This window comes from Anguilla anguilla, chromosome 14 (genome assembly GCF_013347855.1).
Source record: "Anguilla anguilla isolate fAngAng1 chromosome 14, fAngAng1.pri, whole genome shotgun sequence".
Taxonomy (NCBI): Eukaryota; Metazoa; Chordata; class Actinopteri; order Anguilliformes; family Anguillidae; genus Anguilla; species Anguilla anguilla.
The window spans coordinates 28,483,293-28,506,288 of NC_049214.1; the positions used below are offsets into that span (position 1 = coordinate 28,483,293).

Sequence of the window (22,996 nt, forward strand, 5' to 3'; positions counted from 1 at the left end):
CAGCGCATTAGGAAATGAGGAAGTGCTATGTGTGTCTCCGCTGGCAATAAAGGTCTCTGCTCTGAGTCAAACGCTCTGTTGCAAGTGTCAGTTTTGAGTGTGGAATTGGAGTGAGAGTTTGGATCTGGGTTGGGTCGGGTTGGGTTGAACTAGGGTTTGGGTTGGGGCTGGGGCTGGGGCTGGATTGGGTTGAGGTGGGGTTTGGATTGGGTTAGGTCGAGACTCCTCTTTCACCCCATGAACACAAAAGCATTAATGTCCCTCTCCTGTGCTACACAACCCCCATCCCCCCAAACCACACACACACACACACACACACCCACTACAGTAGAGAAGCTCACTGCTGTGCCACCCCCACCTGTAGGAGCAGGATAAGGAAAAGCGGTGCTTCTAAAAAACGTTTCTGCTATCCAACCACACCAGCGCCCTGTGTCTCTGTGTTCTTCTGCATCCATCCTCCTACGAGGCAAACTATTTGACTGCATATTAAATATTAAATCAGCAGGTTCGTGAGCAGCTTGGCTTGTCTGCTCTGAAAAGGTTGAGTCTCTTTTTTTTAACATGTCTGGTGGGCTGAGGTGTAAGTCACCGGCCCCCCTCGCCCTGCCATAAAAAGCCATTTTGGCATGTGGGTTGGGCGAAGGGTCTGTTTACACCTGTTTTCACTCAAAATACCGCATGTGCCTTCCTGTCTCGACACCAGCCGCAAACTCCAGTAGGGTCCCGCAACTGCAGTCAAGTCTCTGTTGCCTCATCCCTATCGGCGGCGGCTTTCTATGGAACACGAGTCTGGTCTGGAGGTCCCATTACCATTACTCTGATCTGTCTGGCTGTCCGTCAGTCTGTCAGTCAGGCTGTCTAAATATACCGTTTCTTTTCTGCGTGGCGTCTGAAATAACCCCTGCCATTGGCTGTATACAAAGGGAATGGAGTTACGCATGACCTTTAAGCTAGAAAAGTTCAAAAATGCTCGTTAAGGTATACTGCTGTTTCCAGATCTGCAGTACACTTTGAGGTTTTTCCATCGTTTATACATGATAAAATACAGTGAGATTGGAATACATGGAGCACATAAATGTATGTGTGTGTGTACACATATATCAGAATAAAAATTACATAAGAATGTTTTCTGTTGAGAATAGGCCAATCCGTCAGTATAGCGTCGTCATATCTGAAGATTTGAAGTTCCGTGCGCACGCATAACGGATCTGTCTCCCATCTCACTGCAACAGCCAAGAACACCTAAATTCGGCCGCATACTCGCCATGCCTAAACGATGGTGAAAATAATTCATTATCAACTCTGACATATAGTTGGAACCGAAATGATCTTGGCACATGCGGGCCCTAGGGATTGTAGACTTGTGGACACACGTACGGGAGAGACAGGAGCACGCAATGTGATGTTAGGACACCCTACTTATATAGCCTACCTGAATAGCCTATTTGTTTAAACCATATACGCACAAAGTTAGAATGGTTCGTCTTCAGCAACAGCATGTGCACTCTTTTAAAGGGTCGATTCGTGACGCGTTCTTTTTCTGTAAGTGACTAGGCTATGGTACGGAAGCCTGTTTCTATTTTGGGGACGTAACTAATTCTGGAGTCTGAAATATCGTTTTACCCGGTAAATCACTTCCGTGACGCCGTTTCCAATCTGGGAAAACACACTGTGTTTCATATAATGCCTTTCTTCATGTATTGAATGACTGTAGAAGTTGTGAATTTATTTTGAACCCACTTTAAGCGGCTAATTGTATAGCAGCTTTTATTTAAGTTTTAATGTAGCCTTCGCCCGCTGGAGGTCACTGTTTTATGAAGGCTGTTTCTTCTGCACGAGAAAGCAAGGGGAAAAGAATTGTAGGAGGCGAGCGGCGCCCCCCCGAAGAACGTCTCCGCTGCGCTGCTTGTACTGAACAATTTGAAACTTCTGTGTGGAGCGTAGCGAGGAGCGCCGGGAATCGAAAAGGAAGCCCTGGACTCAGGGGAAACAGAACCACTCGATAACGGTCCAGCTCGGCTTACAACCGAATCCTGGCACCATGGACGACCTAGGTAAGCGTGGAGTGTGCGGACTCTGTGGCTGGTGTTTTGCTGTGTCGGTGCGTTTGTGCCGTCGGGAATTGAGGGGACGGGAGAATGGAACTGGCCGTTTACGTGTAGGTTGCGAGCCCGCACTGTGATTTAACCCCGAACCGCAGCGCAGGTATCGGTAGCGAGGAGGCCGCTTAGCCAGCCTCCGTTTCGAGTGATCCATCCCATGGCGTGTGGGGCTGCCCCCTGTCCAAGCCAGGGAACCAGCATGTGGGCTAGCGAGCCGACCGCTTCAAATCAAGGGGTGTCCGTGTGTGGAATAGCGGAGTGAGCTAGCATGCTAGGACTGAGCGGCGGTGTTGCACAAGTCGGGCTTTTTTTCTTAGGGTGTGTGGACAGTTCTGTCTATGGTCAGCTCCTGTTTTTGTTTGGAGAAACGGTGGTTAACCAACAGCAGTGAGCTGCACTAGCTATTCTGGCGAGCAGCGAACAGTCGCTGGGTAACCTTCCTCAGCTGTGACTGAACTTTCATAAGTTGTCACCGTGTTGATGTATGGACATGCGTGGACGTGGGCCAGGGGTGTCTCTGAAGAAACACTTTACGTGACCCTGAATTTTCATGGATCTCACCCGTGGATCGTGTCATTTGCTTCGCGATTTTAAGTTACAACATTGGCAGTAAACGATTATTCAAAATCAGTCCTAAATATAACTTTCCTGCAAATTTTTAAAAGGTTTAATGTGAGGTAGCGAGCCTTGGTTAGGTTTCCACGTCTTTCGCATGTTTGAACCTGTTAGTTGCTCAGCGAAAATAGTTCTGGCTGCGGAAATGTTTCCTCCTCCCCGTGCGACATTATTGATGTGGGGATAAAGTATGTGTATCCGCGGGGACAGTTGGGAGCGGAACTCACTAGTGAGATCAAATGATTAGTTAGCTGAAGCGATTTAGGGTGTTGGTTTTCACTTGTTTGTTCCACTCTCTTCTTATTTATTTATTTATTTGTTTGTTTGTTTGTTTGTTTGTTTGTTTGTTTTTGTTAACTTGTAAAAAATCCGTGCGAATTGTCAACCAAATCTCAAATAAACAGTGTCGCTAGAATAGGCTACTTGACACTTCGTTGCTTTGACCATTGTCGCTTTGTCACCGACACATTTTTAACCTGTTAAAAAAAGAAAAAGTTTACCCAAATTGTACGTTGATACGTTTGTAGAGACATATCCTAATAACATCCCTTACAGAAAGATAGACGTAGATCGTCGAACAGCATATTCATTCTCCTCCCGGTGCCAAGCCAAACTGGATATAGAAAACAGTGCACTTATGATACAATATTAGTGCACAGTTTTGTATTACGTCCCCATTTTTACACAGATCCGCATTTAAATCTTTGGCTGTACTACTTCGTGACGTAATTGGGAAATGCATGGGAAAACCCCATGTTTCAAGGTGAGCAGTTAAGTTGACCTATGGACCCTTAACTGCAACTGCACTTCCTCCCCCGATGAAATTAGTGGAACTTCAACATTTATATACTGGATTTGGTAAATGGCGTTCCATAACTGCAATACTCTATAACAGATTTAAGTAGAACTTAACGAGAACAGGTTGGGGGCAGTCACTGTTAATATGGAAAATAAGTATAGACAAAACAATCCACTCTCAGGTGTCAAGGTCAGCAGCGAGTGGCATGAGTGAAGTCACCCCAGTGGCTTGTTATTGATCTTGCCTCTTGATATCATATTGATCCCTGGCTCTCTGTGGCCCTGGAGGGCTGCAGTGACCATCCTTGACCACTAGAGGTCAGAGGTCAAGGTGAGGGAGCAAAGGTGGCGAAGGTCTGCAGTCTGATCTACGATTGGCAGTCTTATCTGTTATCACTTGTTTGGAGGAGTTGCTCACATCAGTAGTTGGGGTTTGTGTAGGACATTGAGGGCGAGCTCACACATGCACACGAACATTCGGCTGTCCCGATCCAGTCATACAGTACTGGCACCAGTTGTGGAAACGGGAATGTACCGTTGTGTGGAGCAGAAATGTGAGGCTGCGCACTTTGGCTGCGAACATTACCCAGTATTTGTTTTTATTAGTATCCTTTATTTGTGCTGAAAGCTTCATGAGAGTATTCATTTCTTATTCGGGGTCTTTCATAGAAAAGTTTAAGCTTGGCACTTGCTGCTTATTTCCCAGATGCCTTGAAACATTTGGCAAATGAATTGCTTTTGGAAGCCTTTTTATGCCTGCGCTATCGACAAATTAATTTTTGTTCAAAATGCCAGTCTCTTCACATTTGTGCGTTACTTTAATAATATTGCAATAGGCCAAAATAAAAATAACATTTTTGCTTTTTACACTTCTATTGATATTTATTTCCCCATTATATCATAATCCATACCCAGTATCACAACAAATTGTTTCAAAGGGCATTGTCCTGGCTGTATTCTGTAATATAATTGCTTGTTTTCCAACAGACAGCTAGCAACTGATAAATAGCCTTAGCTTAGTGGCTGGCAAGCTACAGAACGCAGGTCTGTTATACCTTATAGTTGTAACATTAGATCCTGCCCAACAAATATAAGACAGGATTATTCCTAGCGTGCTAGCTAACCAATGGTCCCAGTTTAGAATGAAGTAGCTACTTCAGTGAATACGCAATTTGTAAGTGAGGTGGGTAGGCCTATAGAAGGCAGGGTACTGGTCTTTCCCTGTGGGAATTCTGAGACATCTTTATATTTTTAGCAGAACCTTGTTCACCCAAAAATGCTGAGACAGTAGCAGCAGTATCATCTTCTTCTTCTTCTTCTTCTTCTTCTTCTTCTTCAGGGCTCTGTTGTCTATTTATAGGTCATACCTAGCACCCCCATCCCTCCACCCCACAGTTGAAGGTGGCACTCGCACTCACGAACATGCTCTTCCAAACATGCAAGTGTCAGCTGCCCCCTCCAGAACATTCCCTAAGAGGGGAGAGACACACTGTAGGGCTCAGAACAGTGTTTCCTGGGGGATAGAGGGAGAGAGAATACAGGTCCTCAGGAACTCCATGGGCTGCTGTGAAAATGTAACTTTCTTTTGATTGGAGATTTGTTTTTGAAACATTGCCCGCCTCTGTCTCCGCTCCCTCTGGTTCACCCTGCCTCCGCTGCGTGTTACTGTGAGCCGTGTCATGGGCTTGACTCCAACAGCGCGTCTGTCTGCGTGAGGCGATGAGTTGTTGGTCTGTCCCATTCCAATACAGCACATTCAGGAGAATAACTTGAAATGAAATGAACTGGGAAAAAGTATTTGTGGAACATCATGGGTATTTCTTTAAGGAGAGCGGACAGTTCACCCCTCCTTTGGTATTTTTTGCTTTATTCAGATAGGGGGACAGCAGAGAGGGTGACGGAGGGATCACTGTGCAGAAAATGTCATTCTGGGGCAAGGGTGGGGAGTTCTATACCAACCTCTAAAATATTTTTAAACTTTCTGTACCCTTGCTTGCTTAGCAATAACCCATGTTACAGCTTGATCATTAATATTTGTACCAATTTCTTATAATGGTACAGCTGCCCTTACGCTACTGAAGCTTACTAATGATTTACTAACATAACAGCTTTTTGTCATTCATTAATTTTTGTGCCAATGTTTTCCAATATCTCACCTAAACCTGACAGCTTCATCATTCCTTAATATTTGTACCAGCTAACATTTCAACCAGTTTGACATAGGTAATTTACTATTAACATCTATTTACTGAAGTAGCATTAAAACTATAATGGTAGCTATCTATCCAGCTCATTTACCTGTATTTATTGCTAGCAAACTAACTAAGCTACTAAGAGAACAAATTAACCAGGTATTGGCTGACTATATTATTAGCTGACTGCTGTAAATTCATCCTCAGTTAAACTGCAGGCATCTCGTCTCAAAATTCAAAATCCCCAGGCAAAGGAGAAGTCATCCACAATTTCCAACATTTCGCATCTGCGATTGGTCGAAACCGCGAATAAAGATGAAACTTAGTAATTTGCTGTGCCGATGGGCAGATTTTCATCTTTTATAAAGTACTACATTTTTTTATATTTTTTTACCAGCACTGTAGATTGATTTTTTGACACTTTGTAAACACAAATAGCCTGTATAATCTCCTTGGAATAGTGGTCATATTTATTTTGGCAGCTGGCTCAGTGGAAATGTACCTGGGGCAGGTAGGAAACTGACGTACTGGTCAGACCCGGCCAATAGCAAGAAGCCCTCAGCCCTGGGGTGGGAGCATCAGTGGGGAGGATCACACACCTGCTGGGGCGGAATGCTCTGCTGGGCCCTGTCCAAACTGGCCGGAGGTGAGCATTATGGGAGATTTGCGCTCGCAGGCCCCTGTCTCTCCCTCACACAACCAGAGACGTGATTCAGGAAACTCTGAGCATGATTCACTGTCACTGCCCAGAGGTTAAGAAAGTCACTGTGGGGTTTTCATTTAGATTTTGGTGAAAGAAATCCAGTTGTTAGACGCCGGTTCCAAGTCTGGATCTGTGTTTGATCAAGCGATTCATTTTCATTTTCCTTGCTCGGTGTGCCACATGTTTGTGGTGACAGGGTTCAAAGTTCAGCATGCCCAACCCAGAGTTGTTCCGTGTAACAGGAAAATAAAACCACAGCTCTCTGTATTTCCTCATTATACCTAGGCCTATATAAGGGGAAGGAGTGGTCCCCTGAGCCAGCACTCGACTAGCTGTGTGTATGCGTGTGTGCGTGTGTGTGTGTGTGCATGTGTGCGTATGTGTGTGTGTGTTTGTGCGAGTGCGTGTGTGTGTGAGTGTGGGTGTGTGTGTGTGTGCGTGTGTGCATGTGTGCGTATGTGTGTGTGTGTATGTGTGCGTGTGCGTGTGTGCATGTGTCTGCGTGTGTTTAGTCACTGTGATTATCAGAGCTGGCTTACCAAAGAGAAGGCCCTTTGGGTGATGTCATTTCCTGTTGTTACGTTGGTCTCCAAGCAGTAGGATTATAATATGTGTTGATGGAGGACACTGGGGCAGGTCTTCCTGTCACAGTGAGACCTAATAACTTGTGTAATAACTCTTAAAACTGTTCACACCTGTCATCAGTCTTCACAATGCAGTCAGTCTGTGAAAGGGATACTCTTATCTGGCCCTCAAGGCCAATAGTACTGCTGGTTTTCTTATCTATCTGATGTTTAATTTATTGGTTGATTCATGCCACTGATTGGCCAGAGATTAAACTCTCCTGGTGAGTCTGCACACAGTTAAAGGATTTATTGAAATCCTTATATGTACAGTTTAAGTGGTCATGTCTGAAACAGGGTTTATGGGTGTTTGGGTAAATGTGGTCCTGTTTGAAAGAGCAATGGGGAATGCTCCTGAAACCAGAATGCAGCAGTTCAGTGAAGAAGTGAAAAGTAATTCCTAAGACTGAGAAAAGCATTTGCGAGTGGAAGGTGATTTGTAGTGTAGTGTACTCATTCACATTGCTTGTGTCTGTCTGGGGGTGGAGCTTGACAGAACAGCCACTCCCTCAAGGGCGGAGTCTTACGGCCCAGTGTTAGTCACCACTCCCTGTTCGACTTCCTGTGATTTTTGCTTTATCATTGTGGCACAAATCAGCCACAACACCCAAGACTCTCCTCGCTGGTCCTTTAGCGGGTAAATCCCTACTCTAAAAAGAGCTCCTGCTCAGCTCACTCTGGGTCAGCCAGCCTGTCATTCAGTCCTAGACCCAGCTACAGTACAGAACCAGGGTGCAAAGGATCCTTCTACCACTTCCTGTAGTGGTAGTAAAGAAAAAGATCTCACAGGACCTGATTTACTAATACTTTTAGGAGACGCGTAACTAATAACACAACCAATGACTGGTTCAAAACAAATACTTAGACCAATCAGTGGTCATGTTATTGGTTTTTGTGTGCTAAAGGGTTTTTTCATGCATTGATGGTCCTAGTAAACCAGGCCTTAAGTGTAAGCAGTGAACAGGCAGACAGGGACAGGTGTATGCACTTGGCATTACATTACATTAGTCACTTAGCAGATGCTCTCGTCCAGACGGACTTGCATGTTTAGTTTTGCTCCTGGTGGTCCAGGAATTAAGGGTGCGAGTGAATATAGCTTTACTTATAAAGCTTTATAGGATTGTTTCGGTGTTAACAGCGAGCAGACAGGAGGGGTCAGGTGTATATATAGTTTATGTAGTTTAACTCATGGTGGTTTGTCACCCCACTGTGTTCTCAGAATAACCAGAGGAAGAAAAGCGTCTCTTCCTAGCGACCTTCTGTTTTTAGCAGGGCTGCCTGGAGATGCTGTCTTATTGGCCGGGGAACAAAGGGGGGATAACGGTGTCTGTCTGAAATACAGAGTCAGTGGTGATTGGCTGTCTGTAATATGGAATATGGAGTCAGTGATGATTGGCTGTCTGTAATATGGAGTCAGTGATGATTGGCTGTTTGTAATATGGAGTCCGTGATGATTGGCTATCTGTAATATGAAGTCAGTGATGATTGGCTGTCTGTTATATTAAGTCAGTGATAATTGGCTGTCTGTAATATGAAGTCAGTGATGATTGACTGTCTGTAATATGAAGTCAGTGATGATTGGCTGCCTGTAATGTGCCCCTGACTCTTTCAGTGTCCTCACTGTGTCTCTAATGCTGTCAGTGTCCTCACTGTGTCCCTGACTCTGTCACTGTCCTCTCCCTGATGCTTAGGCATGTGGCCACATGCAGTGTGTGGCAGCCGGTGTGTTGGTGGACTGCACTATTGCAGACAGTGAGCCTGAGCCTCTCTGCTTTCACAGTGATCACAGGGCCTGTTCTGCCTGGTTACCCACGTCTGCCTGCGGCGGCTGTGGTGGCTGCTGAGCTGAAAACTGAGGAGGCAGAAGTGTTCCCCTGAAACTGATCATTGGTCTCAACCTGTTGTCAGTCATGTTTGGAGACCAATAAGCAGTTTAAGGGGAAGTTTTCTCCCTCCTCAGCGGCCGCCGCTGTGCACCGGCCCGTTTCATTGGCCAGCCGTGATCACTGAGCCGGTATTTGAGCAGAATCTGTTCTCTCACTCTCACAGTCTTATTCTTTCTAACACACACACACACACACACACACACACACACGCGCGCAAAAATGCACTCACACTCTACAGACATGCATGCACACAAATGCATGTACACGCACACAAAGATGTGAATGTACATGCACTCACAGACGCACACATAACACATGCACTTGGACAATCGCAACATAAACGCACTTTCCCTGGCTTTTATTGGCTGCCGTCTATTTTTTTTAATTATTAGTCTAGTCTTACTCAGATCAGTGCTGTGAGCTCAAAGCTCCATTGTTTTCAGCAGAGACACAAAGACCCGTCTGTACAGTAGCACAGCACTGAGCTCTTACACGAGCATCCCCTTCACAAGGATGCTTTACCGTGTGTGTGTGTGTGTGTCTGTGTGTGTGTGTGTGTGTGTGTCTGTGTGTGTGTGTGTGTCTGTGTGTGTGTGTGTGTGTGTGTGTGAGTATGTATGTGTGCGTGTGTGTTTGTGTGTGTGTGTGTGTGTATGTATGTGTGTGTGTGTGTGTGTGTGTGTGTTTGTGTATGTATGTGTGCATGTGTGTGTCTGTGTGTGTGTGTGTGTGTGTGTGTGTGTGAGTATGTATGTGTGCGTGCGTGTGTGTTTGTGTGTTTGTGTGTGTTTGGTTGTGCTTCTCACATATATCTGGTGCCCACCTCAGATCCTCCCAGACTCCTTCAGGTGTAATGTTTAATGCAGTCTCTCAGAGAGGCTGTCTTAGTAAGAGCTGATCAAGCATTTTACTTTTAAACTTTTAAAAGTCCGTTTAACAGCTTAAAAAAACCCCAAAATGCCCCAGACAGAAAACTGCAGTCGAACACAGTCCCTCCCTCCTGCGTCCGCATCTCACATTCCATGCTTATCTGTAAAATCTTCCAAATCAGCATTCAGACATGTACACCCTTCCAGGAGTTTATCTGAGGAGAAACGGCATGGGACAGAGAGAGAGAGAGAGAGAGATAGAGAGGGAGAGAGAGATAGATAGAGGGGGAGAGAGAGAGAGAGATAGATAGAGGGGGAGAGATAGGGAGAGCAAGAGAGAGAGAGACAGATCAAGAGAGAGAGGGAGAGAGAGAGAGAATGTGCTGCCAGCACTGGATCTGCTCCTGTCATGTTAATGAAGACTGCTTGATATCCTTCTCTGTCTCTCGTTTTAAATCAATTAAATTGCTTTATTGATGGGAAGTGATTCCACGGTGACAAACGGGGACGAGTCTGACAGTTTTGGAGAAAGTTAAATGGGGAAATAATGAGAAGCGATGGGACACCTCTCTGCCTCTCTGTCTCCACTTATCTCTCTTGTTCTCTCTCCCCCCTGGATTTCGTTTTGGGCGTGCAGAGACACGTGCGGAATGCCCCGCTCGCCCTCCTGCCTGTTAGATATAGAGACGGAGGGAGGGAGAGATAAGGAGCGAAAGATGGGAGGAATTTTAACATGTAGGCACAGCTCATCTTTCTCTCTCTCTCTCTCTTTCTCTCTCTGGCACTGTCTCTCTCTCTCTCTCTCTCTCTCAGGAGTGGATGTGTTTTTTCGATGTCTCAATCACACGTTTCCATTCCCGATACCAGTGCCTGAACTTGTGTTCTCAGCAGATACCGAGTACCAGTCCAATCAGCGCACTTCTTCTCTCATTAAACAGTTGTACACAAGCCAGTCGAGATGAAAGATTTGCAGCAGGATGAAACTGGGAACGAGAAAAGAAAGTAAATAAAAGAGAACATCTAATTGCAGAGGTTGCAGAGCTGGGTTTGTTCACATCAGAGCGAGAGGCACAAACACACAGGTGACCGTTTCCGTGGGAACGACTCGCTGACTCTTGTTTATAAATTATGGCGAGCTCAAAACTTCCCCTTTTAGCTTTGTCTACTGTTTCAGTGGCTGCTGCGGTAGCAGACCCATGGGACTTATTTTATAGCTAACCTGCTAGATGTATAATAATTCTTGTAGTTTTGTGTGTGTGTGTGTGTGTGTGTGTGTGTGTGTGCACATATGTTCCTGCATGTAGCAGCAGGGGTGTTGATAGCATGTAGGACGAAGTTAAAAATATTCTGTCCCTATCGATATACAAACCCAAACCTATGCCCTCGCAGTGCCGTTTCCTGATAGGCTAATGACGTGTGACCGCGCCCCTGACGCCGATGGAATTCTGTGACCTCAGGCCTGCGATTCGACACGGTGAGGCAGCGGGGCCTCTCCTGAGATGCCCTCAGCCAGCTTCAGATGCCCTGAAACTGTATTGAAACTGTTTAGTTGAATCATTGATCTGAATTGGCCTCACCAAACCTGTGTGGATGTGACTGGAATCATTCTTGTATGTGCAAACGGGCAACGCCAAGCTCACGTTAAACACCTAATTTACTAACCTAGGAAAATATGAACAAATGTACATACAGAGTACAAATGAACTGTGGGCTATGATAAGAAAGTAGATGCCCAGTGCACTTCAAGCCAGCTAAATGAAAGAGTGTGAGGAAGATGTTGTAGACGTCAGTCCTGCCCTGTTCATTAAAACTGTGCCTTTTGCCCAGAGCAAAGTCTGCTCCATTGTTCCTTATATTGGGCCAGCTCTCATGTCTGGGTAAGGGAGTTTTTTTACTCTGAACTGTGGGCTATGCAATAGAACTCTTATCACGGGGAACGTTATCAGTTAAAGCAGGTGCTTTCCGGCTAGGAAACTAAACTGAGTCAATGTTGATTCATCGTGGGCATCATCAGCATTAGCTTATATTAAAGCAGACAAAGAAACAGCAGCCCTGCTTAGCATCAGTACTACCCAAGCCCAGTCCTGCTTAGTCTGGATACTACCCAAGCCCAGTCCTGCTTAGTCTCGATACTACCCAAGCCCAGTCCTGCTTAGTCTCGATACTACCCAAGCCCAGTCCTGCTTAGTCTCGATACTACCCAAGCCCAGTCCTGCTTAGTCTGGATACTACCCAAGCCCAGTCCTGCTCAGTCTGGATACTACCCAAGCCCAGTCCTGCTTAGTCTGGATACTACCCAAGCCCAGTCCTGCTTAGTCTCGATACTACCCAAGCCCAGTCCTGCTCAGTCTGGATACTACCCAAGCCCAGTCCCTCGTAGCATTAGTGTTACCTAAGCTGAGAAGGGTTCAGGGGAAGCGTGTCTAAATGGGAGATCTCTGAAAAGGGGAGATATTTTTGCTCAGTCAGAAGTCTTCTGTGTGTGTGTATCTGTGCATGTGCGTGTGTTTGCGTGAGTGTGTGTGTGTGCGTGCCTGATGCATGCAACAGGATATCCTATGTGCAGTAATGAGGGTTTGACAGGAAGCAACATTCCTTTGAATTAGAGCTATAACTCAAACACACTGAGAGGGAGAGAGAGAGGGGGGTGGTGGAGATAAAGAGAGAATGAAGGCCAGACTGGAGCAGGAACCTCAAGAAAAGAAAGAAGAAAGCAAAGTTTAGATGGATGTGTGTGAGAGGGTGAGGGGGAAAGGATGAAAGGGTGCACTCTGATTGGTGGGGAGAGAGAAAGCACAGCGTGGCTCCACTTAGTGCACTCAGATCCTACAGGCTTATCTCTGCACTGAGCACGCTCACATCACACAACCTCACTCCTCTCTGCACTGAGCACGCTCACATCACACAACCTCACTCCTCTCTGCACTGAGCATGCTCACATCACACAACCTCACTCCTCTCTGCACTGAGCACGCTCACATCACACAACCTCACTCCTCTCTGCACTGAGCACGCTCACATCACACAACCTCACTCCTCTCTGCACTGAGCATGCTCACATCACACAACCTCACTCCTCTCTGCACTGAGCACGCTCACATCACACAACCTCACTCCTCTCTGCACTGAGCACGCTCACATCACACAACCTCACTCCTCTCTGCACTGAGCACGCTCACATCACACAACCTCACTCCTCTCTGCACTGAGCACGCTCAAATCTCAGAACCATCTTTAAAACACGTCCTTAATGAGGTCAGAGTTCCCACTGTTACACTAGAGACCCAGCCTTCTATGGCCATTTTGACAGGCTTGTTAATATGGATAGTTATTCATATGGACCTGTGCAGAGCAGACGAAGTAAAGCATCACAGTCAGGGGTAAAGCTGCCCCATCCAGGATTGGAACGTCTTTTCCTGCAAGCCTGGGGGAGCCCACAGGAAGCTGGTTTTTCTGGGAGGAGATTGGGACATGCTGTATAATCTACAAGAAAATAATATTCCGTTTCACCCACCGGGCCTGTTCCACATGTTGGTAGCTGCAGATTTAAAAGTATAATTAAGAAAAACAGAAGATGTCCCTCAGAAGAAACGAACAGTCTTCAAAAGTGAGACACTCCTGAGACACTTGGTTGAATTTTGAAAAGCCTCTTTTTTGAATGTTGAATTGCTGCCGTTCATTTTTCCCCAGTTGTGGTGCAGTTCCACTCGATAACCACTGGGGGGAGCAGTGCACTGCTGAGAGCCTTGTAGCTCTCAGAGCCAGCTGGCTCTGTGCAGGAGCGTGTCAGCCTCTGACACTTCCCCATCAACCAGCGGAACAGACGCACCCCATTCGCCCACTGTCCGACAGCTCATCCAGTATAGCAGCGCGATGTTGAAGGTGACTGGAGGGTGTCTCTGCCAGCTGCCTCCAGCTCCAGTCTGGGAATATTCACCCTGCAGAATTGGTCCCTGAAGCCATGTATTATAGTTTTTTAGCACTGGCATATAAATGGAAGCTATGTTTTGTTTCAGGGGAAAATAAATATTAAAACGGTTCAGTCTCACCTTTCTGTTGATATCAGGAGTACTGGTTTACAGAGACACTGGTAGCAGAGCGTCTCACAGCGCGCTTGCCTTTCGGCCATGACGCCATGACGAAGTTAGTAGCTTTCTCAGAACCCAAAAACAAAAAGTGTGGTTTTTAGAAATCTACGATTGTGGGTAAAATATTTTGCCAACTGCACTGGTTGGTGCTAGCAACATTTCTCAGTAAGACCAGGAAGTGAGCTTCAAATGTGAAGCCCATTTCTGGCCTCTAGCCCCCACCACAACCACAGAAATGTTATTATTGTCGAACCTGCTTCTTCTGCACCGCAGTTGCACAGATGCTAGGAAACACACAAAATGAACAACATTGAATTAGACACACCCTAATTCACCAGCACCTTGAGTTACCGTCAGCACTGGAGAGTTACCCCCAGCGCTCGAGAGTTACCCCCGGTGCTCGAGAGTTACCCCCAGCGCTCGAGAGTTACCCCTTGACTGTAAAAGTAGGGACCGGCGGGCTACCCTGAGGAACATTACAGACTGCAACCTGGACAGGCGCTGGTGGGTGAGGACTCCACACAGAGGACGGGGTTTAATGCCAGACCTGCGAATGAAAGGGTTCTGTTTGTCATTTCTCCAGATGTGAGATACTGGGAGATACTGGGCTTTAACATTCTTCTCAGCCAACTCCTTTCATCACTGAGAACTTCCTAAAAGTTGGAATTACTCCCAGTTGGTAAACTTTTTACATTTATTATCACCAAACATTTGTAAGGAGAAATACAGCATTTATTTGTATGCAAGTTATTTTCAACTAAACTCACGAATGTTTGACCCAGATGCCCCCAGCCTGTCCCGCCCCATGCTACCCCCGCCCCCCCACGTATCTGTTGTGAAAGCATTGCACAAAGTCCTGAGTGTCAAAATCCCACAATGACCCATGAGACTGTCTCAACAATAACATCACTGACTGCACCCCACACACACACACACTCTCTCTCTCACACACACACACACACACACACTCTCTTTCTCTCACACACACACATACACACTCTCTCTCTCACACACACACACACTCTCTCTCTCTCTCTCACACACACACACACACACTCACTCACACACTCTCTCTCTCACACACACACACACAGCAGTATTATTACCCTGGAGACATGACTACACGCAGACTTTCATTACTCCGCTTGGCACGGCTCAAAGAGCCAAATATGGAGTCCAGGTGCTCCAGCTCTCTTAAATAATAGTCACTGTCATGCACACGCTGCTTAGCTCTGCATGCGCATTTACCTCCTCCTTTCCCTGCAGTGTTCTCCTCTGTCCCCTCAGCTCTCCATGTCCCTAAGACCGGCTCTTCTTCCTGTACAGATATTCGGCTTCTCCAGAAAGTGCTGGGATGCAAAACAAGGAGCCTTCCTTGCAGAGAAGAAATTAGTTTCTTTCCTCCAGTGTTTCGATTTGACTTTAACGCACAATGCACAAAAAATACATCTCCCTGAAATACATTTAAAATGAACTTTGAGCCACATCTGAGAGGCCTCAGGTGTTCCGCTCTCTGATGGTCTGCCGTTCCTTTCTGTTCCTGCATCTCTCTTTCTGTTCCTGCATCTCTTTCCTGCTGCTGTTAAAATTGATAAACAGATCTTTTGTGCAGTTTTTCCTGAGAACAAGTCACACACATTTTTTGAACGTAGTAGTTTTACTTGTATGTGTGTGCGTGTGCGTGTGCGTGTGTGTGTTTGTGTGTGTGTGTGTGTGTGTGTTTAGCACAAAGTCTGAGAAACCTAGAAAGCTTTCATCACTAGCTGGGCGGGAGTGTAGTATCGTGGTTTGGGAACGGGGCCTTTAAGGTTACAGGTTCAGTTCCCGGGTGGAGCGCTGTCATTGTACCCAGGAGCGAGGCTCTTAACCTGAACGGCTTCAGTGCGTAACCAGCCGTAACCAAATGAGTTCTGTGTAAAAATGTCAAATTGTGTAAGTGGCTTTGATTAAGAGCTTCTGCTAAATGCCAGCAAAGTTAAGTAACGTAGCCTGTGTTCTGTTCCCGTGTGGCTCGCCACTTCCTGAAAGCCTCTCGGACGTTTTGAGCGCAGGATATTCCTCTGGCTGATGGAGAGCACTGAGGCCTGCCCTCCACTGGGATATGAACCTATGTTCTGCTGGGTGAGAGTCCTGCTCTCTAGCTGTTTCCTGGCAACGCAGCGGGCAGTGTTTGGTCTGGTTCTCCTCACCAGCTGGTCATTAGAAATGAGTGATTTGCAGTGTGGGGCAGTGATTTGGCTGGCTGAAGGGCCTGCTGGTCTTTGTTTTCGCCTTAATATCAACAACCAATTCAGACCCAAGAAAGCAGGTAATGTGAATTAACTGTGTATAGTGCTTTAATTGATCACCAGGACCAGGGGAATGAAGATCACTGGTATAGGGACTTGAGTAGGTTCATCACCAAGAGACCATGATTGCGATAGATTACCGTATGTGTGACGGGTTTGTTTTTCTTACTAAGCCTGTCTCTGGTCTGCGTGTTGAGCTGAGCGCTGTAGGTGTGGATCGGGGGGAGGGAGGGGGAGTGGTTTAATGAGCAGCATCTTGCAGGACCCCTCCCTCTGTGGGAATGGCATTTACAGCACGTAGGGCTTTTTTTTCTCTCTCTCTCTCTCTCTCTCTCTCTCTCTCTCCCTCTCTCAACCCTCTCTCTCTCTCATTCTCTCTCTCTCTCTCTCTCTCTTGTTCTCTCTCTCCCTCTCTCTCTCTTTCTGACTCTTTTTCTGACTCTCTCGCGCACACACGGTCTCACACACAGGCACCCTGAGGACACACGACAGACGCCGTGAGTACGATCTCTGAACTCGCCCTTTTAAAAACTGGCTCCGCAGGACCAGATCCCAACAACAGCAAACCAAAAAAAAAAGGTAAAACCGTAGCTTCGGGCTAAGCCAATCGCCTGTCACTCCCCCCATCTCTTCACTCTTAGGAGCTTCCGACAGGAGAATCTTGCTAAAGAATCTGGCTGAAGCGCTTCCCTGTCTCTGGGCTCTCAGGCTGGTGTTGAGTGCTGGGTTCCTTGTTATTTTATTTAAACAGGTACAGGTAGCTAACAAGAAATGTTAACACGGTGGCTTTCCAGCAGTGGAGTGTTCTGGCGGTTCTGTAATAGTGTGCTGTGAGGTGCGTTTTCCTGGCTGGGTTTGAGAGCACTCATAGCCTTAGAAGGCAAGGTGAAGGCTCATTTTTATGTAACAGTGCCAGGTGATCATCCTCGCTGCACGTTAAAGATTTCTCTCCTGCAGAGGGGGGTTTCTTTTCTACATTACAAATATCCTGTCCGCAGATCGTGAGCAAGAAGTCCAGTGGTTTGAGGAACACAACTGTGACATTATCTACATGTCAGCAGGACCTTCTAGGTCACCAGATCCAATCGAGGGAATATTCTGGAATGGTATCCTTGGACAGCGTTTTTTTTGCTTTTGTCAACATGAGGTGATTTGAATGTTTCATGGGAAGAAAGTCAGTTCGGGTGGCAGAGTAGTTTAATGGTTGTGGAACCGGCCTTGTACCATTGGTGCTTAATCTGAATTGCTTCAGTAAATATCCAGCTGTATAAATGGGTCTTATGTAAAAATTAAATCCGTGTAAGTCGCTCTGGATACTAAAATGCCGACAGACTATGTTTTAGCACGTACAGGCCATATTCTTTTTAACTCTTCTGTTTTTGTTTCCAATTTTATGTTTGCTACATGTAGGCCAACTAAGAACTTGGTTCTCCTTCGCATTGACAACTTGGGAAATCGAAGTGGGTAGGAAATGCCAGGGATTGAGTAGCCAATCAGATGCAGAGCGGATGGTGAGGTTGGGCAAGTGTAGAGGTTTTGTGTTTGAGACACTTTTGAGTGGAGATGAGTTTTGCTGTAAACTGGGCTCTGGGTTTGAATCTCGGCTGGGGCCTTTCTGTGTGGAGTTTGCATGTTCTCCCGGTGCCTGTGTGGGTTTCCTCAGGGTACCCCTGTTTCCTTCTGCAGTCCAAAGACATGCAGGTTAGGCTACCTGGTTGGGCATTGACAGGGGATTGCTGTAAAAGCCAATGTGTGCTCTGTCAGCCTACCCTGTATAAATAAAGCTTAAATTCATAAATTAATAAATAATATCAGCTGCTACCAATTGTCTCATCTGGCTGTCTCCTTCTCAGTAACAGATGTGTGCTTTCCTCTGATATTCAGCTGAGCGCAACTAGCATCCTCTTCTAATTTCCTGTTTGTGTAAGTTACCATTTTTGTCAGCCCAAGTTCCCTCATCCGGTAGAAACCTCTGCCGAGGTTTAGAGTAGACCTATCCTCCATAAGACTCCTGCACCGTACATCTACATTTTATCTAAAAAATCAGTAATATCAGTCTTTAACAGGGAAATTTTTGACTGTGAATTTGCTAGTGGATTTCTGGAATATGTATTATGGTGATATGATTCCAAAAGAATGAGGTGTGATTAACCTGACTCCATAACCGCTTCGTAACCTGACTCACTGATAGGAGACTGCAGGTGGGGGTGTTACCTGGATCAAGCATGTACCTGGAATACATTAACTCCTTAGATGCTGGGAAAACGTGAAAACATTCCTGCAGACCCAAGAGACACATTACTAACCAAAGCAGAAGGTCATACCGAAGGAGAAACTTGAATACTAGAAAATAACTGTTTCTTTTAAAACCGTTTTGTAAACTCTAAGTGTTGAGTAATCTGTGGGAAGTATATTGGTGTCGAAAGGGTTGTAGCGTTTCACAGGTGGGTTGGTGTGATGTGTGCAGGAATCAGGGCACTAGCTCAGACAGGCTAGTTTAGACAGGCTAGCTCACACAGGCTAGCTTAGGCAGGTTAGCTCAGACAGGCTAGCTTAGGCATGTTAGCTCAGACAGGCTAGCTCAGACAGGCTAGCTTAGGCAGGTTAGCTCAGACAGGCTAGCTTAGACAGGCTAGCTCAGACCGGCTAGCTTAGACAGGTTAGCCCAGCCTGGCTAGCTCAGACAGGCTAGCTTAGGCAGGCTAGCTAAGACCGGCTAGCTTAGACAGGCTAGCCCAGCCAGGCTAACTCAGACAGGCTAGCTTAGGCAGGCTTGCTCAGACAGGCTAACTTAGGCAGGCTATCTCAGACAGACTAGCTGAGACAGGCTAGCTTAGTCAGGCTAGCTCAGACAGGCGAGCTTTGACAGGCTAGCTCAGACAGGCTAGCTTAGGCATGTTAGCTCAGACAGGCTAGCTCAGACAGCCTCTGCACTGAGACTCCTGCTAAACTGTGCTGTCCCTGCCATTTCAGACGCTCTGCTGGCGGACTTGGAGTCCACGACATCCCACATCTCCAAGCGGCCGCTGTTTCTGGCTGAGGAGTCGTACTCCTACCCCACGGGACACGCCCCTCAGGAGATCTCCGTCCCGCCCCCGGTGCCTCCGCCCCCCTCCGCTGAAGCCCTGAACGGCACGGTGCTAGACCCCCCCGAATCACAGAACTCCTCCCAGCAGGTAAGCCCCGCCCCTCATAAAACTGCCACACACAGTTGGCTTTGCTCTCTCAACACTGGCGCTGATGGTGAAGATGGGTATGATGATGACAGTGGTGATTATGGTGATGATGAAGACGGTCATCGTGAAGTGTCTCATGAGATCTCCAGGCTTGATGCTGTGAGAGATTCATTTCAGACTGTAGGTCAATGATGAACCTAGATGGGCTAAAAGGCCTGTTCTCTTCATTCTTATGTTCTTATAATGGTGATGATGATTATGGTGTTGTTGTTATGAAGGTGATGATGATGATGATGTTCTTATAATGGTGATGATGAAGCCATTTGTGATGCTAATGGTCCTTTGGTTTGGTTCAGAAGGGGTGGTCCCAGGACAGCAACAGCCCCCCTCCAAACAAGAGCGAAGAGGAGCACGTGTATAGGTACGCCTGGGGCTCCGTGTGTGTGTGTGTGTGTGTGTGTGTAGATGTGTAGATGTGTAGATGTGTGTGTGTGTGTGTGTGTGTGTGTAGATGTGTGTGTGTGTGTTATCTCAGCTCCTCTCTCATTCTCTTCAGTTTGCCGGTGAAGCTGAAAGCAGACCCTGCAGTGAGCGGCTGGGAGATGGGAGACAACCTGTCAGAGCTGGACCGCCTGCTCCAGGAGCTGAGCGCCGTTCAACAAGCTCCGGCCTCATTCGCCACCGAGGGTAGGCCCACAGTACACATGCTCCGCCCACATTACACTTACCCCGCCCACAGTACACATGCTCCGCCCACATTACACTTACCCCGCCCACAGTACACATGCTCCGCCCACATTACACTTACCCCGCCCACAGTACACATGCTCCGCCCACATTACACTTACCCCGCCCACAGTACACATGCTCCGCCCACATTGTACTTACCCCGCCCACAGTACACATGCTCCGCCCACATTGTACTTGCCCCGCCCACAGTACACATGCTCCGCCCACATTGTACTTGCCCCGCCCACAGTACACATGCTCCGCCCACATTGTACTTACCCCGCCCACAGTACACATGCTCCGCCCACATTGCACTTACCCCGCCCACAGTACACATGCTCCGCCCACATTACACTTACCCTGCCCACATTACACTTACCCCGCCCACAGTACACATGCTCCGCCCACATTATACTTACCCTGCCCACATCACACATGCTCCGCCCACATTACACTTACCCCGCCCACAGTACACATGGTCCGCCCACATTACACTTACCCTGCCCACATTACACATGCTCCGCCCACATTACACTTACCCTGCCCACATTACACATGCTCCGCCCACATTACACTTACCCCGCCCACATTACACATGGTCCGCCCACATTACACTTACCCCGCCCACAGGACACACACCCCACCCACGTTATACACACCCCACTGAATCTGTATCTGACAGTGTGCAGGTGTGTAAGTAGTGTGTATCTGACACATATGTGGATGCGTAAGTACAGTGTGTCCGGGAGAGTCTGGACCCAAGGCTGTTGTTATCCAGGGTTTGAGTATAAGGATTTAGGTTCAGGAATGGCTTGTGTTTCCAGTGAGCTCATTTTCTAATTACACTCTCTCTCCCTCTCTGTAGTGAAAGCCGCTCCCCCTGTGCCCTCCAGCAGCACCACAGATTTCATTCAGGAGAACGGGGTGTCAGCCGCCAGCGGGTGCCCCGTTCCCAAGGAGACGGCCAGCCGGGCCGGCGTGCGCAGCATCGAGGATGTGCGCCCGAGCGTGGAGAGCCTACTGAACGAGCTGGAGAGCTCCGTGCCCAATCCTGTGTGAGCACCTTACCCAGCATGCACCGCTGCATCCTGTCTCAGTCCTACTTCCTCTGCCAGAACTAGCCAATCAGCAAGCTGCCTGAAGGAGGCAAGCTCCAGTGTGCTATTTTACTTAAGCTCTCTGACCAGCAGCGAAACATGTTGAGTATCTCTGTATGTGAACTTTGGAGGAAAGTCCCCTGATAAGACCTGCCCTTTCAGTCAACACTCTTTCAAAAGCTGCTGAGTAGTAGTCATAGTCCAGTCATCAGCTGCTTCTAATGGGTGTGGTGTCTGACTGTGCGTATGTCTGTTTGTGTGGATGTGTGTGTGCGTCTGTGTGTGTTTGTGTGTCGGTTTGTCTGTGTGTGCGTGTGTGTGTGTCTGTGTGTGTATGTGTCTTTGTGCGTCTGTTTTTGTGTGTGTGTTTTCTAGCCCCGCCCATGCTGAGTTGACAGACGGGCTGGAGGAAACGCCCAGCCAGCAGCAGGCCCGAATCTCAGCCTCCTCCGCCACCCGTGAGCTGGATGAGCTCATGGCCTCCCTGTCTGACTTTAAGGTGCCCAGAGCGGGGGGAGGAGGGAGGGAGGAGGAGAAAGTGGAACTGGGGGATAGAGAGGGTGATAAGAGGGACAGAGAAAGATTAACAGTATCATGAGCCCCCAGTACTGTCTCCAGTGTGGGCGTGGCCCAAGTCTGTCAGGGTACCATGTTAGCACGGCCATTGCCTTTAAGGGGACTGTGGGCGTGGTCACTTCTTGAAAGGGGACTATGTGGGCGTGGCTACTCTCTGTAAGGGGACTATGTGGGTGTGGTCACTTCTTGAAAGGGGACTATGTGGGCGTGGCTACTCTCTGTAAGGGGACTATGTGGGTGTGGTTACTCTCTGTAAGGGGACTATGTGGGCGTGGCTACTCTCTGTAAGGGGACTATGTGGGCGTGGCTACTCTCTGTAAGGGGACTATGTGGGCGTGGCTGCGGCTTGTGAGGGGACTAGGGTGGGTGTGGTGATAGCAGACATGCCAACCTGCACGCATTTTGTGTACCAACCACGCAATTCTTGGTCAAAATACGCAGGTACGAAATGCCAGCTGAAACTACGCAAAAAAAAAATATATATATATATATTATATTGTAATTTAATTACAGAAAAACAATCAATTAATACAAATCAATACCGTACATTTATTGGGTATTTAAACTACATCCCTCGGATTGAACCAGATGCTACGACCTTGTGCTTGTGGTTCTGTAACCCCTCCCCAACCCACTCAACATCCACTGATACGCAGTGGTACTTTATTATCCACCGAGGAGTAACGTTGCATTGCTGAGGTAAAATGGGAAGTGGGGAGTAATAATCAAGCACAAAAATGTGACCGTAATGTTAACATATAAAACGTTAAAACATGTTCGGTAACTTTACGAGATGATGTCTCTCTACACTGTTCTGTCCAATAAAGCTGAAAAGCCCAATAAAAAAAAAATAATAATAATAATCAGTCAGCAAAGTGAGGGACCAATAAGGATCTGCCGTTTCCTCTTGAGCTGCAGCTGTAGAAGACGGGCAGGCAGACACAGAATGCGAGCGCTGAACCGGAGTATGAGGAGCTCCGTCTGAGGTTTTGATCTGGTGGGCGTGGCCGAAGGGCCCAGACATGGTTGCCAAATCCCGGTGGAGGTGGTGGAGCGCACGGGAGGATGACTCAGCGACCTCAGGACCGCCGTGCCGTGCTCTGCGGGGTCAGCGTGTCAGGGTTGGGTTCACATTATTACAGGTGCCCTGGTGTTGTAAACACACAGTAGTTGTGGGGACGTGCAGAGCTGCTGTGTGTGTGGAGTGCTGTAAGCTTTTGACTGGCTGTGAGTGTGGAGGCGTTGATGTTCCTC

General features: G+C 47.3%; 1 protein-coding gene across 4 annotated transcripts in view; it reads left to right on the forward strand.

Moving 5' to 3' along the window:
* Nucleotides 1-1,410: 1,410 nt before the first annotated feature.
* LOC118212515 (paxillin-like) overlaps nt 1,411-22,996 on the forward strand; it is a 32,943-nt gene continuing 11,357 nt past the window's right edge. For 2 of the 4 annotated variants that reach the window (XM_035390446.1, XM_035390445.1), the window contains exons 1-6: nt 1,654-2,054; nt 19,138-19,340; nt 19,697-19,761; nt 19,897-20,027; nt 20,935-21,124; nt 21,542-21,665. In XM_035390446.1, coding sequence (XP_035246337.1) covers nt 2,042-2,054; nt 19,138-19,340; nt 19,697-19,761; nt 19,897-20,027; nt 20,935-21,124; nt 21,542-21,665 — 726 coding nt within the window. In that variant the 5' untranslated portion in view covers nt 1,654-2,041. Of the gene's footprint in view, nt 2,055-19,137; nt 19,341-19,696; nt 19,762-19,896; nt 20,028-20,934; nt 21,125-21,541; nt 21,666-22,996 lie in introns of all 4 variants that reach the window. The other 2 variants (XM_035390443.1, XM_035390444.1) reach the window with 2 other exon arrangements.